Source organism: Struthio camelus, chromosome 5 (genome assembly GCF_040807025.1).
Source record: "Struthio camelus isolate bStrCam1 chromosome 5, bStrCam1.hap1, whole genome shotgun sequence".
NCBI classification, from domain to species: Eukaryota; Metazoa; Chordata; class Aves; order Struthioniformes; family Struthionidae; genus Struthio; species Struthio camelus.
Genome location: NC_090946.1, coordinates 17,711,133 through 17,733,327, shown reverse-complemented (window position 1 = coordinate 17,733,327; position 22,195 = coordinate 17,711,133). Strand labels below are relative to the sequence as shown.

At 44.7% G+C, this 22,195-nt stretch overlaps 1 protein-coding gene and 1 long non-coding RNA gene across 14 annotated transcripts in view; both read right to left on the bottom strand.

Annotated features, from left to right (window-relative positions):
- LOC138067427 (uncharacterized) overlaps positions 1-8,745 on the bottom strand; it is a 36,917-nt gene extending 28,172 nt beyond the window's left edge. The window contains exon 1 of one of the 3 annotated variants that reach the window (XR_011141307.1): positions 8,582-8,745. This is a non-coding gene — a long non-coding RNA (uncharacterized lncRNA). The remainder of the gene's footprint in view (positions 1-8,581) is intronic. The other 2 variants (XR_011141308.1, XR_011141309.1) reach the window with 2 other exon arrangements.
- Positions 8,746-12,317: 3,572 nt separating this feature from the next.
- The window catches only part of BRSK2 (BR serine/threonine kinase 2), a 315,571-nt gene continuing 305,693 nt past the window's right edge, over positions 12,318-22,195 (bottom strand). For 5 of the 11 annotated variants that reach the window (XM_009674415.2, XM_009674419.2, XM_068944766.1 and 2 more), the window contains one exon: positions 12,349-13,152. In XM_009674415.2, coding sequence (XP_009672710.1) covers positions 12,977-13,152 — 176 coding nt within the window. In that variant the 3' untranslated portion in view covers positions 12,349-12,976. Of the gene's footprint in view, positions 13,201-22,195 lie in introns of all 11 variants that reach the window. The other 6 variants (XM_009674414.2, XM_009674416.2, XM_068944765.1 and 3 more) reach the window with 2 other exon arrangements.

Sequence of the window (22,195 nt, the reverse complement as noted above, 5' to 3'; positions counted from 1 at the left end):
CAAATCTATTCAGTCTTTTCTAATGCACAAACCACAGATCTTACCGGTCTTCTAAATACCAAGCCATACTACAAACTCAATTCCTTCTAAGGGCCTAACCCCTTGTGCCCTCACATTAATTTTTATCTCAGTTACCTGAATGGTGCACACAGCTCCCTGTTTGGGCAGCAGCGATAGAAGGGCCTTTCTTCCTACTTCCTAATATTACCTCTTTCCGGGACATACATAGTGGAGCACATAGAGTCTCCAAGCATCCTTTAAAAAAAAAAAAAAAGAAAAAAAAAAGAAAAAAAAAAAGAATGCCCTAACCCTTGCCTAAGAATATATTTTTCATTGCCTTCATTGAACTATCACCTTGGCTGTAGCACTTCCCCCGTGAAACAGAGGTACAGAATGCTGCCCCAGTAGGACACGCCAAGTCCGGAGAACTTGTTTACACACTGATAAGAAGAGGCTGCAGAGATGTGCTCCTGCTGCATAGCAGGATGAAGGCCAAGCCAAAGCACAGCACAGCTCAGCCTTGAGTGCACAAGCATGGCAAGATTTACACTGAAGTGGAAGCCTCTGCCTGCAGTTATCTTCCTTTTACTTCACCCACTTGCAGATTAGACATACCTGAGTTCAGATCTTATTTCAGCTAACTAAAAGCACTACACTAAAATGTGATTTTCAGAAGGCTTGGGGGCCGCCCAACTACCCACCCACTGAAGAGCAGGGAAGAAAATTAACTGTTCAAAAATCCCAACCACAGTACCTAAAGGAAGTGTTTCTAGTCATTAGCTTATGCAAGACAAAGTGTTGCAGGTTCAAAGTTGTTGGAAAGTCAATCAGTTCTCTAATGCCACCTGAAGTCTCAAAGAGGCTTGTTGCACCATCCTCACCACCAATGACTTCACTCCTAAGTGGGGATACACTGTGGTAAGTACAGGGAGCACTGTGCAATAGGGCAGCTTGCAGCCATACCATCTTGGATTCCAATGGTATCAGAGGAACCTTCAGGAGACTGAGAACTTGATAGTTCTCTCTGCACCTGTATGTCTCCCTGTTAGTTGCAAGGATGTGACCATTTGCATGCCAGGATTTTACAGGGAACAAAAAGCAGATGACCAGGGGCTGCTCAGACTAGCATACATCCCTTGCTGACCCACGCTTCCACCGAGTCTTAGGCTACTTATTTTGAATTGTCTTAGGGTAAAGTGGAAGACTGATTAAAATTTATCCAACCAAGGATGGAATCACCTCCAAGCCAGGGAATGTATCTATGCTGCCTCAATCAACACATAGAAACTTTGGCTTCTGGGAACTCTGAAGCAGCAGTGAGCAAGCCAGTGCTGCATCATGCAGTGATACCTGAACCACCTGCAAGTAAGCTGGCTCCGGTAACAGATCCAGTTGAGCCGCATTAGCTTGGAGTTGTGCCAGCTAACACAGCTCAACTACTTGCCAGACCCAAACCAGCTCACTTACAGCAAGCTCAGGCATCTCTGAACATCAGAGTGTTGTTTCCAACCTCTCAGCAGACACGTGCCTGCACTCTCTGCTTTTGGTACTTATAAGAAGAACAGCAACCTGCCTGTTCGTACTGCAAGAAAGGAGTTCCTGGGCTCAACGCAAGCTTTACAATCAAAAGTTCAGACTTCCCTCTTCATTGTCGAGGAGAGCGGTAAAAACGGGAGATATTTTACAATATTAATTATTTGGATAACAGCAGCATTTACAGACCCCAGAGAGGCACCATTCCCAGAGTAAGCGGCAGTCCTTCTGTGAAGTGAAGGCCTTACGTTCTACACAGTCCAGCTGACAAGCCAGCTATAGGAGATGACATACAGAGAAAGAGGACAGAAACAAATAGGTGAAACATCCTGGCCAAAGCCAGTTCATCAGTTTCAGGCAAAAAAGTAGATCTCAGTTCTCCCACAGGGGAGCTTTCATTCAGCTGCACCTTCTGCAATATCAGGTCTCACATAATGCAGAATATGCACACTGCAAACTCTGCCCTTAAGAAAGCTGCACAAACTTATCAGTCTTCTGTTATCAGAAACACAGTCAGCACAGTCCCTCTCTCTGGCAGCGGCAGAAATTCCTGGAAACCAGCCCTCCAACTCTACCCATGCAGCTGGACCCGTTGTCCAACACCAAACTTGGTCCTGCCAACGGCACTCGGCTGGCAGAGGGGCCTGCTGTGCCACCCCTAGAGCTCCTGGCACCCGTATGAACCACTCACGTTACATGATAGGATGAAGCCTCAAGAATAGCTCCTAGTCCCTTCTCTTGCTGTCACACCAGACAATTCATCAGTAATGTATGCCTGGTCAAGATGTGGAAGGGCAGCATTTACTACCAAGTCAGCAACTGCTGAGTCATTATTTGCAAACGAACGATAACCAGGAACAGCAGATAATCAGCAAACAGCAGATAAAATGCAGTATAATGGGTGCAGAAATAATTCTGGGGGTATTAACATATAATCTTGTGCTCGATAATCACCTACGTGCTATACCACGTTAATATCAGTGTACAGAGCAGGGTTATCCTGATAAGTATAAAATAAGCTAATTGGGGCACTGACCGTGCTCAGAGCTGAAGATCTAGGTTTCCCAAAGGGGTTGGCGTCAGCATGCTGAGCACAAGTGCAGCAGGCCTCCTGCAGGCGGGCTCCCATGGAGCTCTGCTGCTGGCTGGCAGCCCAGCACTGCGATGGCAGCTTCTGCCGACTTCCTCTCCCAATCCAGGAGAGAGGAAAGGATCTGCCACTCCATGGATGGAAAACAAGGGTGCAAAGAAACATGCACAGGGAATCTGTAATGGAGCAGCAAACAGAGCCCACTTTGGCCAGGTCTGTCATCTCAATGTGGCTGTGGCAATCTTAAAACGAGCACCGACTCCAAGTACAGTCATTTGCAGCACCAAGCCCTACCAAGCTAAACGGTAGTTAAATATCCTTCTTTAAGTGCAATTCTCATTCAGCCTGATGCAGGCCTCTGACATACATGGCTGCCAGGGCACTACCATGGCTGTTACTCCTGTACGGCACCAGGAAAACCACCAGCTCTGATGTCAGACAACCTGCAGACTACAGGGAGTTAGGACTCTATTTACCTTCTATAAGGTATGAATAGTTTAACAACACCCCCTCCATCAAATTGCACATTTGACCATAATGCAAAGGGTAGGGGAGCAGAGTTGTACTATCTATCTCCCTCTCCTAGATACCTGCTCTCACTTAAAATTTCAGCAGAGCAAGAGGCATCTTTCTTTACTAATTTCATCTAGCTTTCAATCCCATTTCTGTAAAGTACTGACAGAGCTGTGTCATCATTGCTCTGTCATCCCGGTACCTAACAAACACCTTCATACTGAAAGGTTAAGGATAACTGTTATTTGAATCTACATTTGGATTCTCTGTAGGAGAATAAACTCGAGAAGTTTAAGATGAGGGTGCCAGCAAGCCACACCACGTGCCACAACCATCTGCCTTGCTGAGAGGAGAACTGGACCCAGCACCACTCCAGAGCCATTTCTGAGTTAACTCAGCGCAAGCGAAACGAGTATTCCTGACCCTCACACTGAACATGGCAGCACCTGCATAGCTCACACTGAGATGTGACAATCAGAAATCAGCAACACATCACAAACTCGGTATGTTTTCGACAAAATGCCAGCTTCCTATTCAACACCCATTTTCTGCTCTTCAACTGGTGCAAAACAGGAACAGTCTAACAAAATTGCCTACTTCTTGTACTACACTTAACAGTGGTGACCCCCAAAGCACTTTGCAAAGGGGTGTGTGTCACTGCCTTCCTCAGCTTCTCTATCCCTAAAATGGTACGAGAGGAGAGTGGCCTACTGCCACACAGCAGGTAAACAGCTGAAGCCAAGACACGTTACAGTCCCAGCCTTATCCTCTTTTCACTATTCCATGCAGAACCCCAGTTGTGAAGAGGCATCACAAAAACCCATGGCCTAAAGCACAGGAGATGGGGACCAAAATCCGCTCTCAGCTTTTCCTATAAACGTGAACTCTGCCTTCTCTGTGCCCGTTTCTGCTCCTGCTGTGTGACTCAGTGCTGAAACAGAAAGCTCTGGAAGAGAAACAACTTCCTACACTGCATTTATATACAAGAGTATAGATCAGACACCCTACACAAATTGGAGCACACAAGAGCTCCCATATAATGACGTGAAGTCCCAGTCACGACTCCATCTTTAACACAGTCCTAAAAACAGCTTCTTGCATATCCTCAAAGCATCCTTAACTTACGTAGCTCTAATACATCCCTTCTAACTAACCTAACTGTGAGCAGTGCAATTCAGCAAACTCTGTATCAAAAGCACGGAAGTAATTTACTTCAGACAGAAAAGTCTGAGAAGTTAGACTTTTCAGACAGAAAAGTCTGAGAAGTTAGACTTTTCAGACAGAAAAGTCTGAGAAGTTAGACTTTTCAGACAGAAAAGTCTGAGAAGTTAGACTTTTCAGACAGAAAAGTCTGAGAAGTTAGACTTTTCAGACAGAAAAGTCTGAGAAGTTAGACTTTTCAGACAGAAAAGTCTGAGAAGTTAGACTTTTCAGACAGAAAAGTCTGAGAAGTTAGACTTTTCAGACAGAAAAGTCTGAGAAGTTAGACTTTTCAGACAGAAAAGTCTGAGAAGTTAGACTTTTCAGACAGAAAAGTCTGAGAAGTTAGACTTTTCAGACAGAAAAGTCTTCACTATTCAGCTGCATTGTTTACATAAATAAAAGGCACGGCCTAGGCAACTGTCACAAACAGGGTTATGCTGGAACCTAAATCTAGGTAACCCCAGTGAGGATACTCTGCTATTGAGGCAAGAGCGGCTTGTTTCAGTTTAGCTTCATCCATGCCGAAAACTGATTTTACTTTAAGAACAAAGATGTCTCATAGAAGAATTACCCAGGACAACGTAATTTGAAGTCATTATCTTAATCTGAATAACTTTCCAAGATTGTATAGGATTTTACTCTAAACAGAATTCACTTTTTTGACAATTTCACTATCTGGAAGTGCTTCCTACACCAAGAGTTGCCACTTCTCTAGACTGACCTGTTTTCCTTCCATTCTAAACAGCATGGAGAAAAATATGCCACACTATCAAGGCTGGACCAGTACTACCTTCTACTCCCACATATGTCCATACTAGAGATGATACTCAGCACATGCATAAAACCCACAGTGAGAAGTAGGTCAGCAGAAGCTGAGGAGCAGAGAAATAAATTTCCCTCTTCTTCCCAGCAGTTTTGTCTGGAACAGGCTGTCCAGAGAGGCTGTGAAGTCCCCAGCCCTGGTGATATTCATAACCCAACTAGACATGGTGAGCAACCTGCTCTAGTTGACCTTGTTTTGAGCGGGGGGTGGGGGGGTGGCCTACATGATCTCCAGAGATCTCTTCCAATCTCAACAATTCTGTGATCTACGAGTAGACTCCTCTGCCAGGGCAGAGGACCCTGACTACAGCAGCTACAGAAACATTCGCCCTGACTGCAAGCAAACTCTTCCTTCTGCTAATGCTGATGATGAGAGCTTGTGTCTTCCCTGACCTTGAAGCTGTGTTATCTGCTTTGGCTGCGGGAAGGCGATAATAGCCCCTGACAATGGCAAGAGTCAGCTCTGAGCCGGTGGAACAGGAAATCCCATTTCTCAAGCCCTTCAAAGCCTGCCAGCCTGCCTGGCACAGTTCCTCTCAGCAGCACTCAGCAAGATTACAGCACTAAAAATAACCCACACAATAAGTTGCGCATTAAGAAGAAAGGACTTGCCCTCAATGTAGGTTTCCCTTCCACTTGTGGCCTCAAGTGTCCCCAGCCAGTTGAACTACTAAGGTTTTGTCCTCCAAATTAAATAGGAGCTGCAGCTGTTGAAGTGGTTTTAAATAAAATAAGAAGATTAAAAGGTACAACAAAGGGCTAAGATACTTCCCAGTTTTTTTTTTTTTTAAACTTTCCAGTGTCTCCCTCCCCTCCCTGTTGTTTTCTATAATAAGAAACTCAGAACTACAATCTGCTTCCTCACCAAAACACTCTGCCCTTCTATCATGAGCTCACATGTATAGTATATAGCTGAAATGAAGCAGAGGCACCAGAACCAGTCCTGCATACTTGCACACAGAAGATAATCCCCATGGACTTTCTGCTGCAATATTTCAGAAAATATCCAGGCTTGTTAGGTTAGATGCACTCTCTGTATCAGCAGGAAGAAAGCCATACCTGGTAAAAGTAGAAGTGAAAATTAACTCTACCTGAGGGCCTTACAAAAATTTTGCTCTTTACAAACACTAGTTCTTGCCTCTGCTTAGGGTGAGCCATTAAAGCTCGGTTGGTTTTATCAGATCAAGACAACCTGACTACAGAGGAAATTTTTATGCATCACTTGCAAAGCTTGGACAATTGTGCTGGCAAACCCAACTGACTTCTTTCTCAACCCCAAACAGACCGTACACTGACATGTGGTGATGAGAATTACCTCCATGACTACTGCCTCAGCAGCTCATTTGTTGAATATACACAATTTATTATTTACATAGTGCATAATAGGCACTGGTTCAATTACTAACAGTAATTGTGTGTGTGTGTGTGTGTGTATACACAAACAGAAAATGACATCTAGTGTCTTACACAGTTTCCTTGTCCTCAATATGCACCTGGAAGGTTTTATGTTGTGTTATACAGAGAAAATGAGACAGCGGAAGACTAAAAGTACAAAGTGGTTTAGACACTGTGTCTGAGGGGCTTTGCACTCATAGAGAGCAGGAGAGCTGCAGAGCTCAGATGAAGCACAGGTGTCACAGCTCAAGGCATCTCATCAGTCATCACCTGCTAGGGGGTTTGGACAAAGACAATGGCCAACACCTGACAGCAGAGATAATTCAACTGCCTTAACCACAGAGGCACCCCAAAAATCCCCTGCCTCATTTACTACTTGCCTCTTGATTTAAGGTACAAGAAAAAGAATATTCTGCAGAAAACAGCTTAAATATAAACTCAGTTCACTCCAAAATATAGTCCACCCTATGCACTGAGGATAAGAACACAACATCATGTAGCTGCAGACTGTGCTACAACACAGTGAGACAAAAAGGCAGAAGTAACATGGGTAGGCCCTAAAGTTGAGGTCCTTAGCTATGCAAACTACTGTTTTCTTCTGGGGATCATAATTTTAAATACTACTGGAGACAAAAAGATCACATGAATCTAGGAACATTTCTGAAAACACATGGAGAGAGAAACAGAAAGGCGAGAAGCACATGTCTTCTTCACAGCCTCATAAAATCCTATTCACCTGTGTAACATTCCAAGCCAGCATCTTCTTTCACTTTCAGAGCTGCAAATGACACACAGCTAGTTCACAGTTCTGGGTTTCCTGCATTATACAGCCTGAATCCTGCCATACTTTCATTTCTCTTCATTTTTTGGCCTTCTGTCAGCTGCTCTACTCACCTCATCCTGCTGCTTCCCCCTTCCCTTGGGTTTTAACAGATCAATAAATCCAAAAACACCTTAAAAATACCCTGGCTTTTAAGAGTTTATTTTGTATGAACCAGAAGGGGGGGGGGGAGAGAGAGAACTATGACGCTGATGTGACCCCACTCCCATCTGACCTTGCCTCCTGGCACAAACACCTTCAAGACCTCCTGCACATCTCTGTCCCACCCACATCCACCGGGGATGCCATCTGCAGTACAAACCTTCACACCCCACCTCTGCAGCAGGTGCTAACATGAAGATTGTCCTCCAGACACTACCTGCCAGAACCACAACATCGCAGGAAACTGTCTGCTACAAGTGTGAGCCTGGAACACTACTGAGACCTTTCTGCAGCAAGGAGATCCTTCAGAAGCACTTCCTCTGCCAAGCCTACCTAGAAAGCTCGAGCTTTACCAACAACTTCACTACTCCAACACAAAGGTCCAGAGGCTGATGCACATGCTATGGAAGATGCCATGGGCCAAAACCACCCTCATGACACCGCTGAGAGATGACAGCTGCTGTGATGCCCCTACTTTCTCTGAAGCACCCTTTTCCTGGAAGTGCCTGTACCCTCCTTGCACATTACTATTCATGGCACTGCTGGGCAGGAAAGGCTGCCACCCACACACATTGCATACGAACCCTTGGCGGAACAGCTCTAGCTGCAGCCTGCCCAGCCCACGGACACAGTCCACTGCCTCAAACGGCAACCACAAAACAGCAAGGTGGTGCCCATCCCTCTCATTTACCATAATAAGGCCTGCACGAGGCGCCTCCTGACCACCACCACAGCCTGCCCTCGCTCTCCTCGAGGCCCTTGCTGGGTGGCAGCCGCTGCGGGCCAGACAGCCACGGTTGGTCAGACCCCTGCACGGAGGGGGAAGGATTCGCCAGGAACAACCCCGGTGCTCAGGGGCCCTCCCGTTGCTTTCCCCCTGCGGGGCCGCCCAGGTGGCTCCCCGGCGGCCGGGCCGGCGGCACAGACCCTTCCAGAAGGTGTTTCCCCACCCCACCCCCACCCCGGGCCAGGGCGCCCTCCCCGCTGGCCCAGGCGCGGCGCTGCCCCGACCCCAGCCTCCCGCCTACTTCCCCGACCCCTACCTGCTCCGCTCTGCTCCTCGCACCGCCGCTCGGGGGCGCCCCTCTGAGAGGAAGAGGGGCGGGCAGCCCACAACGGGGGTCGGCACCCCGGGAGGAGCAGCAGCAGCAACAGCCGCCGCCGCCGCCGCCCTCGGTCCCACGCGAACTCGCCAACGGTCGCGCCCAACGGTCGCCGCGGCGCCTGCGCGCGCCGAGGCGGCTCTCCAACGGCCGCCGCCGCGCCCGCGCGCGCGCGCGCCCCCGCCCGCGGGCACGGAGGGTGACTCGCTAACGGCCGCGCCCAACGGTCGTCGTGAGGGAGGCGGCGGCGGCGGCGGCGGGCGCGAGGCTCGGTCCCAGCCCCGGCTGGGAGTATCGCTGCGTTTTGGGGGTGTTTCTGCTGTTTTCGGCTTTTCGCAGAGCAGCCGAGGCCCGGGTAGTTGAGGCAGAGAAAGGGAAAGCTTGGGGGAGACTTGAGGCGCTGCGAACGCGGGGTCTGGGCAGAGCAGCCTGACGGGCTTGAAACCGTTGAAAGGGACGGTGCCGTTTTCTCCGGCCTACGTGTCCCGTGGGTTTGGGCTCCGCCGCGGCCAGCGGCTGTGATACTGTCGGCCCCAAGAGACGCCCGGGTCGCATGGGGAAGCATCCAGGCAGGTCTCAGTTCCTGCGCCTGCCAGCCAACCTCGGAGCCTGAAAGGTAAATTTTCAGGCTTTCGTGACGACTAGGAAGAAGTTACAGATCCAGCGTGAATGTGAACACCCAAAAGCGGTGAGAGACGCATGAAAAGCTGGCGGCCATAGACACCAATCAATAACCAAAAAAAAAAAAAAGCCAACACAATCCAGGGACATACCTGATAAGGTTTTTCAAATGTATGTGACAGAGTATTTCAGGCAGGGAGGGTGGAGAAATCCTTCCTATGCTAAATCTGGAAGCAATGTGAGAAGCTCAGGTTAGAGAGGAGAATGATCAGTAGCAGCAAGAGTTTTTGATACAGTGGTTTCGATCCGGGGGTTCTGGTTTGTCTGCAGTTTAGTTTCATCTTTTTCAAGTGTTACTGTGAAAAGCAGACCTATGGGGTTGAGCTGGCCTCCCTTTTTTCCCCTCACACGGCGTGTTTTTGCTGCAAGGGTGGAGGACTCTGGGTGAAGCACGTACAGACCCCAAAGCTGCAACACCAATTCTTCAGCCAGGAAGATGCTGTCTTACGCGCCAGCCATCTTCTTCTGCCTTGGTATAGAAAACATGGATATCGTACTTACCAGGTCTGGCACTGGCGAGAAGAGATTATTTTGCATGGACATAAACAGGACACTCAACAGCTAGTATCTTTACTGAATGAATTTATTGGTTTTTGAACTAAAGTTGCTCACAGTTATTTAACAAGGGATACATCAGATTTTTTTTGTCCATTTTAAACCGTTAAATAATGTCAGTTTGTGTCTGTATATGTGTGTGTGCGCGCGTGTGTGTCTTCAAAGTACAAAATAGGAAGGATAACAAGAGGTATTGCTTTCATTTATTCTTATATCTTGTGTAAGTAATCCCCTTCCTGCTTGTACCGCATGGGTTTTGCTGATATAGGTATTTTTAAATTATTATTATTATTTTGTATTGAAATCCCAGCCTTTTGTAGAGGTACAGTGTAACAGAAGCATCAAAATCTATACACAAGGGAAGAGAAAAGAGGGAAAAGAAGGACGGGGGTGATGGGAGGGGAGCTTGGAGGAGAAGTAGAGAGAGGGCGGAGGCAGGAAAGACAACGAAAGCAAAAGAGACTAATTTACAGCAATGTCATGCAATTAAAACTGCCCCCCTCTCCTGCACCCTTGCCTCCCCCCCTCCCCAGCCATCATCCCCTGGTGTCTGACATGCACACAGCAATACGAGAGAAAAGTCCAAGAATAGGGAAAATAAATAAATAAATAAAATGAAAAATAAAATAAATCCCTCCCATTTGGGGGAATGGGGAAACAGGGCAAAAGTCAAAGGTCTTTGCCCCAGTTGTGTCTTTAAAAATTCTTTTTAATCTTCAAACCTATGTACAAGTAAAACTGGTCCAAGAAGGGGAAAAATGATGAAAAAAAACCAACAACGACAACAACAACAAAAAAGAGAACTCATCCAACATTATCATTAAAAAAAAAATCTTGCGATACAACATACACCCATAGGAACCCAACGAGCAGCAATCGAAGGTCATAAAAGAGCTGAACACTAATGCTAAGCCTACATTCTTAAAATCTCAGTCAAGAAGTACTTCTCATTGTGTTTTTGTCTTCCACGCGTAAAACCACGATTTTTTGTTTGTTTAACCTTTGAGCTTGGGCCAGAATAAGTTACACTTGGTTACAGAACTCTTGAGGAGGAGGAAAAAAGGCGACTATTCTTCTTTCTCAAAGTCACAAGATGAACACTTAAGGAGTTTCTGTGTCTTTTTTCCCCCTCCTCCCCAAAATAAATAAGAATCAATGTTGCCTCTACACAATTATTAAACAGAAGATATATCTAACAGCTTATTTTTTTAAATATATATATATGTATATATAAATAACCAAGACCTAATAACTGAAACACAAAAAAGGTCCCCATCCACCCAATCCCACCCTCCTCCCCCTTTCAAAAAAAAAACTTTATAAAAATATCTTGCAGTAATTTTTAAAGTTTACAGTAGCTTCGTGATTAAGTCTCCCATTGCCCCGACTCCACCTTGTCTTGCTCAGATGAACTTAAGTGCCAGTGATTTGCACACACACACACACAGGAAATAAAACCCAAGATAAGTCTCTTTTCTTCCTCCTCATCGTCGCCTTTTTTTTTTTTTTTGTAGAAAAAAATCACCCAAGCCAACAAATGAAATTGGTAACTTAAAGAAATAATACTGATATCAATGCAGCACTAGCAACACAACAATTGCATCTAAATGCAGGGTGTGGTGGAGGATCCAGCTGGTGGAAGGAAGAAGGTCCCAGCGCGGTGGCACAGTGGCAGGGAGTTGACAGGTGGGGAGGAAGGTGTTGAAGGAGGAGCAGCAGTAGCAGCAGCGGCAACTGTGCCTGGTGGCGGGAGAGACAGTCCTTGGCAGAATCTTGTCCCTCTTCTTTGCTACCAGAAGTTGCCTTTTCCCTAAGTTTTAATGTTTGTTTGTATGTGTTTATTCATTTAAACCCCTCTCCCTCCTAAGTTTATTCCTTTCCCCTTCCAGCAGGTCAAAAAGCAAAATGATACAGTTAAAAAAAAAAAACCAACAACCTATTTTATATATATATATATATGTATATATATATGTATATATATATATAAGTATATGTATATATGTATACTTATAATAAATATAAATATATATATATATATATATGTATATATAAGAAAAGGGGGGAAAAGAAAAGGAAAAAGTGGTGGGGAGAAAAAGAAGTTTAAGAAAATCCCGTGATGAAGCTCCCCAATATTGTCTTGGTTCAACGCTTAGTTTTGAGTTGCTCCTGGCTGGTTTCTGATGAGAATGCGCTCTGGATTCACGAACACTGCACTTCCGCTACACCCGTCTCCTTCCCCCGCACCCTCCCCCACCAGGCTGTGTTCACCTGCACGGACAGAAGTTGCCAAGGGCAGAGGTTTCATTCCAACAATTTGCAACCTCCTTTCAGCCCAGACTGTGCAATCCCATAACTGAGCAGATCTCTCTCGTGGAACATCAAAAAAGGAAAAAGCAAAAAAAAAAAAAAAAAAGGGCGTGCATTGGGGAGGTGTCTGGGGAGAAGTGGGGGAGAAACCCACTTCCTGAAGGGAGAGGGGAGGCTGGGAACCTCAAACAGGACTGGTCCTTGGACAGTCTACATCGGTTGCCTTCCGTCAACAAGTGTCCGCAGAGCACAGAAGGTGAAGCCGTGGCTGACATGTTAACTTTTCGGGATAATTCCTGGTAGCAGAGCGGAAACAAGTGGTGTCGTCAGAAACACAGAGAGAGCATGAACAGAACAAGAAACAAAACAAAACAAAACAAAAATAATAATAAAAAACCCAAAAAATCAGGAAGGAGAAAAAAAGAAAAACACTCAAAAAAGGGAGGAAAAAAACAATCAAAAAAACCACAACCCAAGATCTGGCGAACTGGGTTTGTCATCTGTGCTACCTTTTCTTTTCTTTCTTTTCTTTTCATTCTTTTGTTCGTTTGTTTGTTTTTGTGTTTGTTTCTGAGATATATATTATATATCATATATAAATATATATATGTATATATATACAGTCATTCCTTCATACAAAATTTGTCTATAGACAGTTTTGTACTGTTGTGGCAAGGTATATACATCCTTCTAGTTTAGAGGCTAGCTTACTAAGGAATATTCTTTCATTCTTTCTTGCTTTTTTGTGTTTTTTTTTTTTTCCTAAGGTATTTAATTTTTTTATGTGTTTATTTAAGGTTGGTCTTGTAGGCCGACTGATGAGACCATCTTTGCCTTGTCTTTGCCAGCAGGGTACTTATTGTCTCCTCTAGACCCATAGTCATTAGAACCGGAATCGCTCCGCTTGCTGTTTGCGCTATGCTTGGTTGGCGTGCCGGGGGGATGGCTCACCTGCCCGTTCTTCTCGTCTGAAAAAAGTTGTTTAATTACGTCAAAGAAGTTACTCAATGGGCTGCCTGGGTACACAAAACAGAGGAGACAAAAAAAGAAAGAAAGAAAGAAAAAAAAAAACAAGGAGAGGGAAAGAGAGAAAAAGAGGAGAGAGAGAAAGAGAACAAACAAACAAATGAACAATGGGGTTTTTAACGAGAAGAACATGATGAGGAGATCCAGAGCCACGTGCGTGGGGGTGTGTGGGGGATGAAGACAATGAGCGGGAAGAGGAAGAGTGTTTAGGATGGGACACCTACAGAAATAAAGAGGCTGGGAGCATAAAGCACCAAGGGGGAAGGTCCTAGTTTTCTCCTGAGTGGATGGGCATAGCTGTGTCACCTAGCAGGAGCACATAGTGCCAGGTTGCTGAAATACTCCTATTACCTAGCGTCACTTGACAACTCGGCACTGAAAGATCAGTGAACATAACCCTGGATACAGGCAAATCCCGCATGCTATTGTTCCTATTACAAATACAGGGTATTTGTCTGCTGTCACCAATTGATGCTTTGCTTTGCACCCTTGCTAAGTTTTCTGACTACACGAGGCATTATGCTTTTCTTGCTCGCCTTTGGATTCTTTCCGAAAGTCTCCTTGCTCACCTTCAGCCACTAAGCCTGAAGCACTTGAGTGCTCCAGGGGAAAAGCATTCGAAAAATGAGCTATGGCTGACAAGACTACCTCCATATGCATGTGTGATTCGTTGCCTGAGCTTGCAAGCTTCTAAGCACCTTCAGATCCTTCTTACAAGCATTTGGAAGTGAAGATGCTGTCAGCTTTGTAGAAGCAGGCTGTTAGGCATGTAACTATTTCTGGGAACTACCATGGCCAAGAACTACTTCCTTGTTGTCCTCTATTTATGCTCTCTCTTCTTTACAACACAGCCTCGGTGACACTAGCATTCATTACAGTGGAGTCAGGAGCCACAGAGGGATGTCAGGCTGCATGCTAACAGAACAGCTATCTCATTAAGCTAGCCGCTGGAGCAGGCTGCAGTATTAGCATGGGTTGGGCTCTGTGCACATGTGAGAACACAACCTTTCAAGCCACTCTGAAAAATCTCTTTGTCCACCGTTTCACCTTCTCATCAAACCCAAGATTCACTTTACCAATGCCATTTGCTGCTGTGGAGCGTGACACATCACAGACCCAGCTCTAGGGACCAAAGGGAACAGACAGACCCTGGACTGAATGCAGTGAGTTTCAAAAAAGACCTCTGCAGGTGTGCATCTAAGACCTCCTCAATTTACAAGGCATATCTTAGGCACTCTCATGTGCTTGCCTAACAGCTTGGTTAGATTTGGTCAGTGTTATGTAACTCCAAAGTGGTTATATACAACACATGAACTGGTGAGGGCCAGACAATCATCATTTAATCCCCTACTGCCAGGATAAGTCCAATGCAGTGAAAGACCCAGTTATGTCTCAGCATGAGTGATACCAACTCAGAAGCAGTACACAGAGGCTTCATGACACACAACAGCTCAGGCCGGACCTGTCAAGTCTCACCTACTGAGGATGAGACTTGTAAAGCAGTGCCCATTGCAGTGGTGGGTACACGTCTGTGCAACTATAGTTTTGGACCATCAGGCAGCAGGGGGGTGCGGTGTTGGCCTTGTCCTGTGTCAGAGGATGTGTGGAAAGCCTGGGGTGCTACTGGTGGCTACCGCAGTCACAATAGCCTTTGCAAGGGCATTTCTCAGCCCCTTTAATTCTCTGGGATTAGGGGGTCAATCCTGATCAGACATTTGAATAGGTCTCACTAAATTCACATACTAATTTATCTGGACATAGGTGTTTAAGGTGCTGGGTTTTTTATCGAACATGCACTAGGGAGGTGATGACTGTCCTTGATCATTAAAACCCCACGTTGTTTTTTTAAGAATGGACTGTTGGCTCCATTTTCTAACAAATTCAAATTAGGTCATTATATCCCACTTAAATAAATTCATTCTCCAGCTCCTGGAAGGAAAGGGGGTCGTTGTTTTCTGCCTTTGCAGTACTCTAGCATGCTATTAAGAGAGTGGAACCTTTCAGCCCTGAGATGGCAACATTCAGTCAGGAGCAAAGGGGTTTCTTCATAGCAGAGATCACCATTTATCCAGTTAGTGGGCACTGGTGGCTCAGTAATATTGTATTTCCATTCCCCTTTACTATAAACAACATAAGCAAATCTGTTACTACAGCAGGCAAGTATTGTCTAAGGATGGTGACCTGTGTGAAGAGTGTGTCGAGTGCTTTCTTATCCTCTAATGGAAGATGCCAGACAGACATCAATTGCTCTTATGCAAGGAAAGAGGAAATACATAGTATTTGTGCCCTGCAAAAAACTGAATGTGTGGCTCTTTTTTTCTGCCTCATGCTGACCAGTTACTGCTTTCCTCTGCATGTTAACAGGCATTGAGAAAAATCAAGTGGCTGGCCTGTAGAGAGTAAAGGATCTCAAAGTCTCATCGCTCTCACTCATTCCTCATCTTCCTCTGCTTACTGCTTTGGGTTTAACTTACTGCTGGCACTGGTTGTGTGTGTGCATTCAGTTACAGCAATACCATAACCATTGGGGCGTTACTTTCTGGAGAAGCATCATTCAGTTAACTGAAGCCTTAGAGATGGGCCCAAACAAACCGCCAGGCAAGACATGTATCTCAATTTCTGGCTAAGATGGGAAAATCTGTGAAACTCTCAGTCATTTCTGAGTCAGAGCTCTGTGATCTCCTGCCGCCTCCCTGCACACATGCTTTGGAAGGGGAATATCTGTTCCAGATCTATGAGTTCTAATTCAGAGGCTTCTGTAAGACGCCCTAAAAATCTGTTAGGTTTATGGGCACATGCTCTGCTCAGACTCATTTCTAACTCTTTTACGTGGATACTCTCTTTCAAAGAAGGAAAAAAAAAAAAAAGGAAAGTAAGCATAACACTCAACCTTGAATGTAGGAATGTGGAAAGATTTGTTTTTTATGTGGCTTTGGACCCCTCATCTTCATTAGCAAATGGAGTCAGCAGAGAGAATGAAAAAGAGCACTGAAAAAAATGCTGGAGAGGGAAAGACTGCCAGGTTGGGAGAAAAGGGGAGGGGAATATCTCTAGTTATCCAGCTGAGCAGTTTGTTCAACAAGCTTAGAGGGAAAGAAGAGGGCAGAGTAAGCAGCGCTCTGCAGGAATTGGGGAAGTTTTAGTTTTGGCATAGACAGGAATAGTAGACAAAAGTACAGTTTACAAGAATAGAGTAATACAACATTTTAAAAATTGCATGTATATATCTTGTATTTGATGAATCCTGATATAGGATTTTTAATCATCCTACTACAATATGCAGCCCCTCTTTCATCCACCCTTTCTCCTCCCCATTCCCTACTGACTTTCAAGTGCCTGAAGATTTATTGCAGCAAGAGTATTTAACAGTCTGCCTTTCCTTTGCCTATATCTCTACTGGATTCCTTACAATCAGCATTTTCAGGTAACATTTTAATGGGAGGTAAGAAATCCTTAGGGATCTTTAAAGAGAGCTACTGAAAAATAAAATAGGCCATTTCACTAACTCTTTCCTTCCTTTGCCTTTTGTAGTAACTGGACTTGCAATTAGTCAACAGAGAACTGATCCTGTGCCGAGCAATACAGACAATCACTGCGTCGATGGTATCTCTGTGACAGCTTGTTAGCCCACACTTGGGCTGGTCTAGATATCGGTCTTTGAATGGACAAAGAATCCTCAGAATCCTCATATTGTTCTCTGGGGATATATAAACAGGGGTCAGCTATGCTGGAAGCATGAAAATGGTGAGTGGTGTTGCTCCTCCCAGTGCTCAGCTCCTTTTGGGCTTATTTGGTCAGCAAAACAAGACTTGAAAACGCAGGTGATGTTGGAACAGAACAGCTTTTCCAGCAATCTCCCATCCCTTGCATTCAGTGCAAAATATGTGATAGGCCGTTACACCTGCAAGGCCAACTGGGGGTCTCAAAAAGGGTCAGAAAGTGAGATGAGATCCTGCTTCCTCTGGGCAGGGTTGAAGGTTTAGCTCACTGATTCTTCAGCATTTCCCTGGTGTTTCATGCATCTGTAACTAAGGTCTTCTTTCCCCTGGAGAGCAAACATTTGTTGATACAGAGCAAAGAAGGCCTGAAGCGCAGCAAGGGTGAGAAACTGTGAGAAGGATCAGAGGCAGGAGAGGAGGTTCAGAGCATTAGGTTTATATCTGTTAGGAGGAGATGGATATGTGCATTTCTGAGTTAGACCAAGGATTTGCATGTTGCAAGACCACTCGGCAGGGGAATGGGTTTGAAAACAAGCACTGAAGCTTACGAAAGGGTCATGAACTGAAGGGACAGTAAAAGAATGTATTTATGGAGAAGGCATTGGTTTGTGGCATTGGTGTGCCACACTGTCATGTCCAAGTATCGCAAAAGAAACTGGGAACACACTGAATACAATAGGCACTAAAAGGAAGGAACAGGGCTGGGAACAAACACAAAGAGGTAAAAGGAAGCTGGGCAGACAGCTTATATTAACTCTCCGTACTACCATTCCTAAGAAGTCTCACATTGACTAAGTCCCAGTGATGTCACAGGTACAGGGAGCAAAGCTGCCCCAGTTAAGAGAGGAAAGAGAAAATTAGGTGGTGGCACCCAGCGAATCCATGTCTGCTCTGACCTTGCAAAGCACCCCAGAGTCCTCCACAGGAAGGTGGCAAACAAGCAGCTTCAGGACAGGCTTGGAGGCTTCAGGTCACTGATTCGAGCCTGCTGTTCCATAACATTTTAAGATAGTCAGATAAGGACTAGGTCCTGTTTTTGTTGAAGCAATTTGCAACATTCTCATTGACTTAACAGAAGCAAACCCTGAGGTACTTCCTTGTCCTGTGAAACCATCTCGAAATTTCAAGTCTATGCATTTTTAATACACTGCTCCTTGCATTGCTGAACACAAAATTGCACAAAGCAAATATGCCTTCTGTGAGATTATCCTCTGCCTTTCCCTTCTGCATAGCCTGAGAATTTTTGGTTCTGTGCATCTTTACCTTAGGCTTTGGGAGAAAGTGAGTGGAAAAGATATGACTCCACTGGAAATGGAGAGACCCTTTGTCAACCTGACTTCCCACATTCCTTCTCTCTCTCCTGTGGCTTTCACATCCTTTCAGACTGCCTTCAGCCTGTCTCTGCTACTGAGGTTTTCTTCCTCTACTCATTTGTTTCTCTTTATCCCCTTATTTGTTTTTTTATTCCTAGCTTGTTCTGTCTTTCCACAGCAGCTGTGGTTTCAGCGAATCGTGTGGCAAAAATCCAACTCCTACCACATAAAGCATCGAAACACTCTCTGATGGGAGATAATCCATCCCCTTTCAAATCCATTCTGCTACTCTGACAGAGTTCTAGCCCTCTTTGTTAAGACTAGGCATTTTTTTGTCTCTTTGCTTGTTTTCTGTTGGCAGAGTCCCTTTTGCCTTCAAAAACGGAAGATTTAAAATACAGAACCCAGTGCAAGAATATTACTTTGAACGTTACTAGCATAAGGGATGAGGCAGAGATGAAAGTGGCCTATTCCTACTTCTTTAATTATAGTATCAAGCAGGGGTCTTTCTCCAGGCCAAGGAGCCACTGGCCTAGGTATAGTACAAATACACACTAGGCAGATGCCTCAAGGAGCTCACAGGCGACCAAATAAAACTACAGAGAGAATTTCTGGCTTAACTCATGTGCCAGACAGTTGGATATATGGAGGCTTCCCTCTAGACTGGGAAGGATGACAGAAAGACCACTGCAATGTCTTGCTGGAGGCCATCACACAGAATCTCTTCCTGTTCTACAAACCCATCCTAGTTCACTTGAATTGAACTGCAGAAACTACAGAAATCCGAAGACTGGTACCTGTCTAAAACTATAGGGAGTATGCGGTTAGAGAAGCTTTTCAAGGGACAAAGACACGGTTTCTTATTTGCTGGATTTTTAAGTTGTCACAACAGGTTGACCAGAACAAGTTCCCTTTTATTTCTTCCCCAAGTATGTTATATACTGGGACAGCTATTTCGATTTGTTTTAGGGCAAGAAAACGGAGACAGACTGACAGTCCACAGAACAACTCCAATTGCTTAGCAGGACTCCTGAATTCTAATTGGGAAAGGCTATTTCTAAAGACAAGAACAGAGCTTATTTTCCAGAGTCCAGTGACGCCTTGGGCTCTGCCAATAAAAATGCCAACTGATAACAGAGTTTGCAGAAAGAGACTACTGCTAGGAACTACTCAGATTATCACACACTGTTAGCACAGGTGTCCATGCTACCAACAGAAGGTGGGAACTTTTAGTCAGTACACACCTGGACAGATATGAACTACCAACCTGCAGTTTAAAAGCTCCTTGTTCCTGCTCCCCTAAAACATCCCGCCTCCTCTGCAGGAGGGAGTCCCAATATTTGCGACTAGCCAGATGTATCCAGATGGCCATTCTGCCTCCATGTTGCACATTCACTCTCTCCATACACACACAGAGAAGCGAAGCTCTGGTTCAGCCTCCCCATCGCAGGCAATATAACTGAGATAAGTAGCTCTTGGGTGATGAGTTAGTGAATAGTGAACATAGGCAGCAGACACTCAAATATATGGGACACATTTCTTTGCTGCTACTTCTGCAGAGCTAAGGCATGAGTAACTTATCAGAAAAACAAACATGTCCCCTACTGATGAATAGCTCTGACCAATCCAGCACCACTGCATAACATTCAAAAAAGGAGACATGATGGTATAGAGGAGGGAATCATATGTTCCTTTGGACAGCTGGTGGCACTGAAAGAGAAGGCAAGGATAGTGTCAGGATGAAGAGATGTCAGATTTTGTTGTGAAATCATGCTATTTTGGCAAGTTTGTTGGTAAAGGACTCAGCCCAAGAATTCTTTGCGTCTATTTGTCCTTTTACAAAGGTCTCTGCACAAGTGTGTGATGAGAGAGAATCTGACAATCTATATTTTCAAAGCCAGAGCAGATGATGGTATCGTTGCCGCCCATTCTCTTAAAGACTTCTGCTGCTTCATTCTAATTTTTTGTTTATAAAAACCTCAGAAGTGTATTGGCTCTTAATTTTTGTCCTTTCCTGCCTGTTGAATGTTAAAGAATGATCTTAGGGGTTTTAAGTTCTCTGACCTGCTCCTAAGGAGAGAAACCATCTGTGTATCCTGGTGAAATGTTATTTCCCCATTTCCTCTGAATCAATCCCATCAAAATATGATTTAACTTTCAAGGGAGGCCACTTCAAATTTAGCTTAGCACAGCCAGCAGATATTCACAGGGAATATCCTGAAGCACTGCCTGCCATAAATAAAGTGCAATGATCTTAATTAAGAGAGAAATCTGTGTTTTCTCCAGATGGATATTATTACAGAGAAAGAGGAAAAGACCTTGTGTCGGAGAGCAAAAATCTGTCTGTATACATCAAAACAGGATCTGACACGTACCAAATAATTTTATATATCTGGATTCATCTTTAGTGTGAAGTTACCTTTTTTGTGCTACCTTCTTCTACAGTGCAAAAACACAAGTCATTCACTGGAAATGAACGAATAAAAAGCTATGACTATGGTGTGGAGCGAACCAGGCACATATTTGGACAGCAAATAGCACTAATAGAATTGGCAAGGATAAGTGGGAAACCTGGCTTTAACTCTTTGGAAAGACTCATCTCACTGTGAGCCACACATCATGATCAAGTGTGTTATTTTTCACACGAGACTTCTTTCTTTGACCCTTCATTTGGGTCTCAATATATTTCCATACTGAATCAAGAATCAGTCATCCTCAGGAACACCAGCAGCCAGCACATTTTTCAGTAACTTTAATAAAAAATTAGTGTTATATTCTGACTACCTCACGGTATAAAAATGGTGAGAAGAGCCTTGCACACAGAAGGGCAGCATACATTTCTTCTGCCGCTCTCAGTATCAGTTTCTACCATTAAGTATGACTTTATGAATGCAAATCACCACCTCCTCTCCCATCGAAGAGCAAATGGCTTTTCCAAAGCAAGTAGGATTACTCTAAGTAATGTCAATATGGATCTGAATTACTTCCAAGAGCACCAAATCCAGATATTCTCTATTGCCTTTGACACCAAGCATCTCCAAATTAGCATTCACAAAAGTTACATGCCGTAATTGCAACCCAAATGTGCTGTAACCAGTTTTAAACCATGAAACCTCTCCTAATTTCTCAAGGAGCTTGGGATGATATCAACATGGGCTTGCATCTATATGAATCAAACTGCTTTTGCCAGGAGGTAAGAAGAGAAGCCTTTACTGCAGTGCAGTTTCTCTGTGTGCACAGAGAATGATTGGCTGTGGGAGACAAAGTCAGATGACTCTGAATAAGAAGTGATGTCAGACTCCTAAGACACTGGAACCAAGAAATTTCAGTGAGATATATTGGGAAGATATGAAAGGCAACTAGATTTGCTGTGCTTCTGCTGTGATCAGAGCCTTTTGGTGATAGTCACTAGTATATAAGAGGATCTGTAAGGTTTTTTGTTTAACACTTCAGTGTCAGGAATCAAGGTTTCAGATTGCAAGTAGCAATACAGGATGCATAACAATAAACACGAGGTCTTCTGACCAGCCTGTTGTCACAGGGTTGTGGTATAAGCCTTTGCAGCAGTATGTCTGTGCAGTGTCTAACACAGCAGCATGCTGACTTGACTAGAACTGCATGAGTAATACCTAATAACCTTTTCCTCCTCTTTTCATCATGCGTTTCTGTGGAAGTGCCAGTGATGTAACTTAAGGCTTCCCTGAGGAGTCATGAGGGATGGAAAGCAACCAGCAAAGACTGCTTTCCTTGGAGACAGCAAGACTCAGGCCCCGACAGCTCCAGGACGGAGACGGCAAAGCTTATGGACTCCCTGGCAAGTGTTTCTCAGAATGTAAAGTCAAGAACTAGGCAGGATTTTCAGAGCCTTCTGCCAGCAGCCTGCACCTTGGTGAAATGTGACTCCTAAAGACTCCAGAAAACTGGGGATCACTGGGAAGAGGAGCTATCAAAGG